Source organism: Schistocerca gregaria, chromosome 1, assembly GCF_023897955.1.
Source record: "Schistocerca gregaria isolate iqSchGreg1 chromosome 1, iqSchGreg1.2, whole genome shotgun sequence".
Taxonomy (NCBI): domain Eukaryota; kingdom Metazoa; phylum Arthropoda; class Insecta; order Orthoptera; family Acrididae; genus Schistocerca; species Schistocerca gregaria.
Window position 1 is genome coordinate 1,173,805,985 of NC_064920.1, and position 11,037 is coordinate 1,173,817,021.

Consider the following 11,037-nt stretch of genomic DNA (forward strand, 5'->3'; position numbering starts at 1 on the left):
TGCAAATCACAGGTATATAATAGGTACTGTGTTGGGTAATCCAGAAGTTTCTGGCAATTAGCTGTGTCAATAACAACATATCAAAAGTACTCATATGCAGTGTTGTGGATGACGTGGTCATCATCAATCAAATCCATGTTTGGACTCTCCTTTCCCCTACGAGAATGTCCAAGCCCTGGACAAATAATAATAATAATAATAATAATAGAAACAGTAGATCACATCACAAGGGGATGTACTAGCAAATACAGAATACCCCAGAAGACATGACAATGTAGCAAAAATAATACATCAACAACTTGCCATACCACATAAACTAATAAAACAACACATACCCACATACAAGTATGCACCACAAAATGTACTGGACAATGATGAATACAAATTATACTGAAACAGAACCATTATAACAGATAAAACACCACCACATAACAAACCTGACATCATACTCACCAATAAAAAGAAGAAATTAACACAACTAATCGAAATATCCATACCCAATACAACAAATAGACAGCAGAAAATAGGAGAAAAAATTGAAAAATACATCCAACTTGCTGAGGAAGTCAAAGACATGTGGCATCAGGATAAAGTTGGCGTTATACCAATTATACTATCAACTACAGGAGTCATACCACACAACATCCACCACCACATAAACGCAATACAGCGACATCCAAACGTATATATACAACTACAGAAATCTAATTATTGATACATGTTCAATTACCCGAAAGTTCCTAAATGCAATGCAACATATACCATACAGTTAGAAGGAAGTCATGCTTGATCAAGGTCCGCATCACTTTCCATTCTTAACCAGACATAACGTCTGAGAAAGGAAAGAAAAAATAATAATAATAATATCCAAAGAACCATTTGTCATGAATGTTAAACCTATAGGGGAGAGAGAATCTCACTTTGTGAGTGGAACAGCTGCCAAGTTGCAGGTACTGATGCATGTTTGTGTGTCTGAGATATTCTGAGGTATGGAGATATCATAACTGAGACGGAGGTCAAAACTGAGCATGGTAACACAAAATTTAGAAAAAATCTGATGGACTTCATTTTATAAGTTGTCGCTTTGTCAAGACTTTGAATCCTTAACATAAGAACATTTTTGAATCTCATTTGTTAAAAGGACACCATTTTCAAGGAAGTCCAGCACCATAAAATATCAGAGTAAAATGTTGTCAGTATATTGTAAACAAGGGAATGAAAATCTGTGGAATTTGATAAAATTATCCACATAAAGGCTGGCACAATAAGACACCCTAGTTTTCAAGGCCAAATCACTGATGTTTGTAAGTCCATCACTCAAATGTGAAATAGTTACTGGTGACTATAAAATTAATGAGAGGTGTACAGACATCACAGATTCACTTTCACCTGAGTGCCACCTTAAGAGTTGGTCGGCACCAGGCGGACAGGGAAGGAGGTTGGTGTAAAGAGAGATTACATCAATGGTGACTATAGTTGGAGACACGGATGACGGCAGTCGAGTGTTCTGTGCACCTAAGTCAGGCATTCTCCAACAGCCAATTAGCGTTCAGTAGTGTTCTGAGCACTCTGCTATGAGTGCGGTAGCTAGTGTGAGCATTAAACTTGATCATAGCAAATTGTTTCTTGAATTTTTATTCCATTTGTTGGGAGTCGTCATCGCTGATGGTGGTGGAACAGTAATCAGCTCTGACGGAACAAATGAGGAGGCTATGATTAGCATTTGTTCTTCTCAACACCTGTGCTGATCTATTAGGAGAGACAAAATGTTGCAAGGAGGTATGGAGGAGTTGAAGTAGGAACTACAGAACTGAACAGCTGTTAACTTTAAAACTTACCCACACTGTTAATTTTACTTATTTTTTCCATAAACAATCAGGCATAGACAATGCTCCTGATACATATTTAAAAAATGTGTAATAGTACTAAGCCCCTAACTCATTTTTGTAACTCTTTGTTGTGTAGAGATGTTTTTCGAGAAAAAATGTGGAAGGTAAGGCCTCTCTTCAAAAAGGGAGACAAGACAAATGTAAACAACTACAGACCAATCACTCAGCTGTTCCATTTTTTTTTTTTTACCAAGAACCCAACATGGAATCAGAAAAAAAATCAATAGAAAGAGCAATTTTTGATTCTAAAAACAAAGCACTGAACTGCAACAGACCAGATGAAACATGTTGTTGTTGTTGTGGTCTTCAGTCCTGAGACTGGTTTGATGCAGCTCTCCATGCTACTCTATCCTGAGCAAGCTTCTTCATCTCCCAGTACCTACTGCAACCTACATCCTTCTGAATCTGCTTAGTGTAGTCATCTCTTGGTTTCCCTCTACGATTTTTACCCTCTACGCTGCCCTCTAATACGAAATTGGTGATCCCTTGATGCCTCAGAACATGTCCTACCAACCGGTCCCTTCTTCTGGTCAGGTTGTGCCACAAACTTCTCTTCTCCCCAATCCGATTCAATACTTCCTCATTAGTTATGTGATCTACCCATCTAATCTTCAGCATTCTTCTGTAGCACCACATTTCGAAAGCTTCTATTCTCTTCTTGTCCAAACTATTTATCATCCATGATTCACTTCCATACATGGCTACACTACATACAAATACTTTCAGAAATGACTTCCTGACACTTAAATCTATACTCTATGTTCACAAATTTCTCTTCTTCAGAAACGCTTTCCTTGCCATTGCCAGTCTACATTTAATATCCTCTCTACTTTGACCGTCATCAGTTATTTTGCTCCCCAAATAGCAAAACTCCTTTACTACTTAAGTGTCTCATTTCCTAATCTAATTCTCCTCAGCATCACCCGACTTACTTCGACTACATTCCATTATCCTCATTTTGCTTTTGTTGATGTTCATCTTATACCCTCCTTTCAAGACACTATCCATTCCATTCAACTGCTCTTCCAAGTCCTTTGCTGTCTCTGACAGAATTAAAATGTCATCGGCGAACCTCAAAGTTTTTCAGTAACATTTCTGGAACTCACAAAGGCCTTTGATATGATAAGACCACAACTAACTGCTACAAATATTGGAATATGCAGGAATTAGGGGGGTTGATATGTGAATGGGTGACATCATACCTAAAAATCGGAGGGCAGACAGTAGAAAAAACAAATCAGGAAGAGAACATTGTGTATACCTACCACTCTAAAAGAAAAGAAATTATTTACAGTGTGTCCCAATATTCTATTGTAGATCAGTGTTATTCTTGATATTTATCAATGATCTCAAGTCATTCAGCAAGTCTGAGAAGTGTACAATATCTGCAGATGACATAAATAAATTTATAAAAGGCAAAACTTCTGCAGACTACAATGTTGTTGTCTTCAGTCCTGAGACAGCTCTCCATGCTACTCTATCCTGTGCAAGCTTCATCATCTCCCAGTACCTACTGCAGCCTACATCCTTCTGAATCTGCTTAGTGTATTCATCTCTTGGTCTCCCTGTACGATTTTTACCCTCCAAGCTGCCCTCCAGTACTAAGTTGGTGATCCCTTGATGCCTCAGAACATGTCCTACCAACCGATCCATTCTTCTATAAAATGCAAAATTGATCCTCACACATTGCAGAACGGTTCACCAGCAACACTCTTGTCTTCAAAACTTAAACATAAATACCAAAATGGGAACTTAATCCTACTCTATTGCCTAATCACTGTACCTTGACAGTCAGTATAAATGTGAAAGCTAACTTAAAATTCTGGAATCTTGTGTGAAACAAAAATAGCCTCACAATGGTTAACATGGCAGTTTTATTTAAGAGAAATCAGAAATATACTAGTCTTGCCATACTGACACACACTGTGCCAAATTATGTAATTCACTTCAGGCGAATTTAACACAGCCACAGCTAATTCCCATCTTGTCATCACTACTTAGATAGTCAGTGCATGTCCCATTAAATCAATGCTGATGAGACGATAACTTACTTTCCTTTGCATTATTCAACTAAGACAACATAACAAACAAAAAGTTATGCATCAAATTGTTAAGGCAATGGACGTTCCACAACAAGAACAATGAATAAAAATGAGAAAAGAAAACCATTCGCTCACCTGAAGTTGATATGTACTGAGCTCACACAGGTAACAACAGATAATTTTCACTAAGTGACTGCTGTCTTTGCACACTTTTGAAAGGCATAATTCATTTTAAGAAATTTAAGGAAACCTAACATCTGTTTTAACCACTGCACTTCAATTGGTATAGATACCAAAAGCAACATTGCAAAATGTACACATGCCAAGAAAAATGATATACAGGGAATAATGAGATCTGTTACATTCTGGATGGACAGGGAAGGGTCAGTGTAGACAGCTTCCCCTCCCCCCATGTGGGTATATAATGACAACATTATGAAAAGAATGGAGTGCTACTCACCGTATAGGGGAGACGTTGAGTCACAGACAGGCACAACAAAAAGACTTACACATGGAAGCTTTCAGCCAGAAGGTCTTTTTCTAAAATAGAAAAACAAACAATTTGTGCACACACAATTCACACAACGAATCACTGTGTCTGGCCAGTGGCCATACGTGTGTGAGTTGTGCTCTGTTTAAGTCTGTGTTTTTTCTATGTTAGGAGGAGGGCTTTTGGCCCTAAGCTCACATGCATAGCTGTCTTTATGTTGTGTCTGTCTGCTACTCAAAGTCTGTGAGCCTGAAAGCTAGTGTGAATACTGTTTTGTCACAAGTGTCTATGTGCCACACATCAGTCCACTACATGTGGGTACAGTCTTTCCATCATTTTATGTACTGCTTCATCTTAGAATTTCCATTATCGTTATTTCTTTATCCTAATTCCCCACGCCTTCTCCCACTGCTCTGTGTCCACATAATATAATTTGATCCGAAATTGTTAAGACATAGATTTCATATGTGTGCAGTGCTAATGGCCATTTATTGTTTCACGTTTTGTATAGGCTAACTGGAAAGCGAGCACGCAATTTCCACATTCCTGCTAAAAAAGGTTTTATCTGCAAGCTACAGTGTTAATTTTTTACTAAATGTGTTAACACTATACAGAACACAAAAGTTAGTAAATAATATAACCAACACAAGAGCTGCACAAAAAGAGAAGCTTCATGAATCGCTGCACACAGCACTACACTGTTATACAAGGAACTGTTTGTTACGAGTTCCTGTAGAGTAATTGCTGTGTTCCTCTTAGAAGCACCATTTCCTCCGTTATGAGTGATGCCTGCTCTTCAGTTTGCAAACAGATAATACATATTTTCTCTGACTTATGTTCCCATACTTACTTTGTTATCAACTGCAAACATGTACATCAATCTCCAACCTATTACTGCTTCACTTTAACTACTTGCACAACTCTACCAGAGCCACTTATTTGCTCACTTATAATTAAGAGCAAAACAATAGAGAGAGGCAAGTAGTGATTGAGTTTTACTCACACACTCAAAATAATGCAATTTGTTCTACCTACACTTGACATTCCGCTTGCTTTAAGAAAAAATTACTTTCTTACATGGCAACACTAATTATATATCTCACGATCGCAGATCAGTCTTCATAATGCTCTGTAGGTAACAGATGGCCAGTTAAAACAGGTCTAAGACCTAATCTGTGAATATTGTATGCTTACATTACTTTTCTAAGGTAAGCAATTAACAACAACAATTTCAAATATTCTCTAATTGTTATTTTTTCAAAGTCCACAAAAAACGGTGTGTTCCTATTGCATTAAAGTTAGTTCAGTATAGTCAAAATAATATTCTGGTTTAGAATCAACTGATTTTAGTTTTTAATAAACTTTTACTAGTAAATAACAACAAAATAATAAGGACAAAAGCATGCATAACTTGTTAGATCGAACACAGTACAACAAGATTTATTGTCAGAAGTTTCACACAATTATGAATGTATAGGTATGGATGCACAGAATACAAAAAAATGTAATAATTTTTTTTAAATTATTTTTGTCAACCTATGCTAGTGCTATATATTGTATTAATTTATCATTCCAATGTAAATACAAACACACAACGGTATTGCATCAAAGTTCAGTCACATTTTGGAAATCATATTATTCAGTAGACTATCTTTCAATATTTTATGGCAGGCAGAAACAAACTAAAAGAAGACAAGTTCACATATGAGTAATTACAAGTCTGTCTATAAAATGGATTTCAATTTTTTTTAAAAGCAGCATGGAGTAATGTAAAAGACAATCAAAGCAGATTAAAACTATATAAAAAATTCTTTTACATTCACTGTTTTATCTGCACATCTGCATAAAAAAATTGAAAATAAAAAAATATAATCAGTCTTCTCAATGAATAAACAAAAGTCTTTGAGAAGTGGACATAAATATTTCAAATCGTCACTCTAATGACAAGTGTTAGATCATTCTGGGGCAGAATACAAACACAGTACAAGAAGATTTATATTATGAAGATTACAAATCAATTAAGACAACGTGGGGAGGGGTGAATATTGAAAATGACAAGCTCTTCACAATTTTGGTCAATAAGCAGGCCTACTTGCCAACTGCAATAGTGCAACAAAGGGCAAACAAATCAGTTGCAACGTTTGAACTGAATGTCCCCCTTATGCAGATAGTAAATTTCTATCGTTCAGTGTAACAATAGGTGTACTACTTTATTTTGTACAGCTTTTTCAGAATCTTCTGAACAGTTCCACATTTGATTTTGCTCTTTTCAAATCATATTTACGAAATTTCCACATAATAATCACACACTGAGAGGAAATTGAAACTATCATGTAAGAAACTGATGAATAAGCAACATACATTTAAAATAGTGATGTTATGGAATAGGTCAATTCTTACAAATGACGGCCCAAAGCAATGGACAATAATAAAATCATCGATTATAAGTTCTGGTTTCATCATGCGGGGCTTTCCCCCCTTAACAAACAAGTAATTTTTTTGATAAACATACATCAAGAAACAGGTGGCAGTTTGAAAAAAAGCCAGAGAACCAAACTTTTAAATAAACACACTGCAACCTTGTCCAACTCGCTTCATACCAACATAGTAATTTGTGTGTACATTCCATAAATAAACACACTGCAACCCTGTCCAACTCACTCCTTAACAACATAGTAGGCCTAATTTGTGTGTACATTCCATCAAACAATAAATCTTCGAATAAAGTGTAGTCGTTGCCTCTTGACCTGTGGCAATGATTAAGACTTAAAAAGGAAAACATACGCCACACTAATTAACACACACCAAGTGACTACTCAACAATAATGTAAACCAATTCACTGAATACACTGTTAGCAACTTATCAGACTGTGGCAGAAACTTTGCCACATTAACATGAAGTTTTGCACTCCTGCTTTATGAAATGTTGCATCCCTTCAATTTCCAGTTTGGTTTGACCAATCCTTTTTCTCTTAATCATCTCTTCTTAGCTCCTAAGCAACTCTACTATTTTTTTTCTATATTCCTATATGTACCCTGAATCTAAGGTCTTTTTCTTTCATTTTACAATGCTCTAAATTCTAGGTGTTGGCTAAATATATTTCATCTTCTCTTCAGATTACATGTTAAAAATTCCCTTGGATTCATTCCATTCTGCATTACTTTAAACCAATGTGTACATGTTACACCTGCATGTCTGAATGACTGTGTATGCAAAGCAGGAGAGGGAGGGGTGAGAAAAAGGGGGCATGGGCATGGAGGATGGATTCCATACCATGCATATAAAATTCACCCACAATATTTTAAATGCAATACTATGACCTGGAAGCAGTAGTAATTTAATGAATTATAAATGTAGCACAAGATAGTTGTCTTATATTCAAAATACACCAACAGCACAATAATAAAATTTTAACAAATGAGTAAAAAAATAGTCACAGAAAATATATCATTCACAAAACAGCCAAATGCTGTAGGAACAACTCCATTGTAGAAGCTCACCATAAACACAATGATCACATCTCACATGTATTTCCATTTTTTGTCAAAATTAAGTGAAATCTCATTTGTACTGCTGTGGCAAAAGTTTGCAAAGTCCTTCCTGAATTGTACGCATAGAGCTCAAGTCAGATCGCACAACTTCTACAAGGCGATCAATGCCATCTTGTTCCATTTCCAGAAATTTTCTTAAGTCATCACCAAACATTGCTGAACTCCGTAAACCACTTCCTGGTCCTGCTGTGCCATCAACTCCTCGCCTCAAGCGTACCTGAGACAGGCTTTCATTCAGTCGAGCTTTAACAACAGATGGAGCAGAAAGATGGGCTTGAAGTGCCTGCAATCGACTCAACAGAGCCTCTTCACGAGGGTCAAGCGCTTGCCCTGCTTTACGTCTGATCTGCTGTCTGCCGACTACAACTAGTGCTCTATGCTCCAAAGAAAGTGCTCGGCGACGTTGCTCAGAAACCTTAGCAGCTGTACGTGCCAATGCTGCACGCAAAGTAGAAACTTCAGCAGCTGATCGATCTAATGCTGCTAAGTGTGCAGCTGCCTCACGTTCCTGGGCTTTAGCACGTGCTGCAAGTGCTTCAAACCCAATGACCGGGACAGGTATGAGATTGGCTGAATCTGGATTTTCAGCCTGTGCTTGTTTCCAGAGACGGGCATCAATGCCTGGAGGAGGCTCTGAAAGGTATCGTTCCACTTCAGGAGACAACAGGAGAGTAAGGGGCAGCACTGACTCTGCACCCAGCTGGGTCAAATGTTGACGTATGCCCGCTGCCAGTTCTGCTGCTCCACAGCGACGTTTTGCTGTTCCTAACTGCTGTTGTGCTTCTTCAGCATAAAGGCTCACTGTTGTTCTCTGAGCTCCTACAGAGCGAATACTGTCGATGTGAATCGTAGCTCTATCTCCCAGTGCAGTTTGCAAGATCTGGACAAGCTGCGACTGACCAGCTCGCACATCTGCCTCTGCCTTTGCAAACGTGAGCAATACAAGCCCTTCACGAGCTTCTTCAGGATCTACTCTGCGACTGTAAGCTATACCCTTAAATCGACACAAAGGGTTAGCAGGAGTAAATTCTACAGGTGGTTGGCCAGGTAAATAGTAACCTTTTCCACAACCCCACAAAGCCTGAAGCATGTTAAATTTTGCCAGTACTTGATCACGTTCATCACCAAATATCTGCACAAAGTACACAGCCCTTGCAATGGCCTCTTCCCCTTTCAAAGGCGCTTGTTGCTGCTGCAAAAATGACTGCTGCTGCTGCTGTTGTGGTTGAGAAAATAAACCAGTGCTTCCAAATGCTCCTATTGATGTCGCCGGTTTTGCACCAAACGCGCCAAAAGATCCAAATCCAGTTTGTTGCTGGCCTGTGGTTCCAAATCCACCAAATGTCGGAGCAGTTCCAGTCCCAGATACGGCTGATCCAGCACCAAACTGTAAACTGCCAGTACCAAATCCACCAGTCCCAGCTGCTGTCGTGGTTGTGGCACCAAAGCTGAATCCAGTATTCTGTGTTGATCCAAGGCCGCCAAAACCAAAACCTGTTGTTGTTGTGGCTGCTGTAGTACCAAGGCCAAAACTAGGAGTACCAAAGGAGAAACCTGTGGCTGCCGGTTTAGCGGTTGTCGTTAACGAGGAGCCAAAACCAAAAGATGGTGCAGACGTTTGCGTTGGGAATTTTGCAGTATTACCGAAACTGAATGCCATTATGTTAACTTAAAATAGGGCTGTAAAAGTATCACTACACTTTCAAATTCTTAACTTATTGGCCACAAAAAACGTTCTTCCAACGCAGATTTGCTTTACAGCCAACCTGTTAACATTACGCGACCGTGAAATTAGGAAACTATATTAAAGACATGGTCAAAACCTAAATGGTGGTGGAAAACGCAATTCAATTAACGGGTATTGAGAATGAATTCTAGTTCACATCAGGATGCTAAATAATGCAAAAAAACTGACAGTACGAAACCTGTGCAGCGTTCCTGTAATATGTCACGGATATTAAATTCTACGCTAACGATACACTTTATTGTCACAGTTTTGCAGCACCCACTGACAATATCAACTGTCCGTCGTCAGTGTGTGTTTGTGTTTCCACCAGAATATATAATGATTACTGCTTTAAGTAAGCGAACTTTTCCACAAAATTTTAATATCTGTTCCTGATAAATTAGAAAAAAATCAGTACAGTGATCTTCTTTACAGAGCGCGAAAACAAATATATTTACTGCTCATAAGAAACCGGACAGTTGTCAATTAGTTTTCCCCACTTCATCTGTACCATGTCCCACCATTAACAGAAAGAATCACACTTACTGTTTATTACTGCAATACACAGAATTTAAATATCAACATTCCAAACCTTATATACGAAAGATATGTTACATTTAACATTATTATGTCATCAAAGATTACACATTCAGAACATATCACGCCATGTCGCTACATGCATGAATTACTTACGCGTGCATCTCCCCACCACTACCATTACATGCAAATTAACTTAACCCCACGTCGAAGTTGGAAACACTACTGACCTGACTTTCAAGATGCAGAAAAGTGAACATATTCGTACGGGAGCTACTGTAATTGTGCAGCTTTTAGCTGAAGAGCTTATAGTGACGATGACGAAGAAGAAATGGACCCAGAAATGTTGGGTACGAAAATGGGTATCGCACAGGTATGCACGACCACCCATGTCGCGCTGGCTCTATACATGAAGGCATGAGTAGACCGTTTCTTGCTGCAGTAATAAGGTGGAGCCGACGTGCCCGGTAGCAGCCAAAATAGGAGATACTGCATGAGATTAGGTGATAGCTGATGAGGTCGTCTAAAACGAGAATAAAGATTGGAGTTTGCAAGTAGTGAGACTTAGGTGAGGAGGGGAGAGGGGGATGCAGTGAAGCGGATGCAGTGCATATGCTTTGCTATGGTGACAGTGGTTGGGGAGGGCAAGCTTTTTAGCAGCCATTAATGTCAGAAACCCAAGTGCAGAAACTTTGGAAGTGATGAAATCATATTCGACCTCTGACGAGAGGCAGTACTGTCGAGAGAATGTCTCTGGTGGTGTGCCATCATAGATGCATTGCTCATCTTGTAGTTCTTCCA

General features: G+C 38.5%; 1 protein-coding gene and 1 long non-coding RNA gene across 2 annotated transcripts in view; both read right to left on the reverse strand.

The window, feature by feature from the left end:
* The window catches only part of LOC126284490 (uncharacterized), a 36,177-nt gene extending 25,871 nt beyond the window's left edge, over positions 1–10,306 (reverse strand). The window contains exon 1 of the long non-coding RNA XR_007551487.1: positions 10,246–10,306. This is a non-coding gene — a long non-coding RNA (uncharacterized LOC126284490). The remainder of the gene's footprint in view (positions 1–10,245) is intronic.
* Positions 5,846–10,249, reverse strand: LOC126284475 (probable nucleoporin Nup54). The gene has a single exon (XM_049983434.1). It carries the CDS (start codon positions 9,631–9,633, stop codon positions 7,984–7,986), a length of 1,650 nt encoding a protein of 549 aa, XP_049839391.1. The 5' UTR covers positions 9,634–10,249; the 3' UTR covers positions 5,846–7,983.
* Positions 10,307–11,037: the final 731 nt, after the last annotated feature.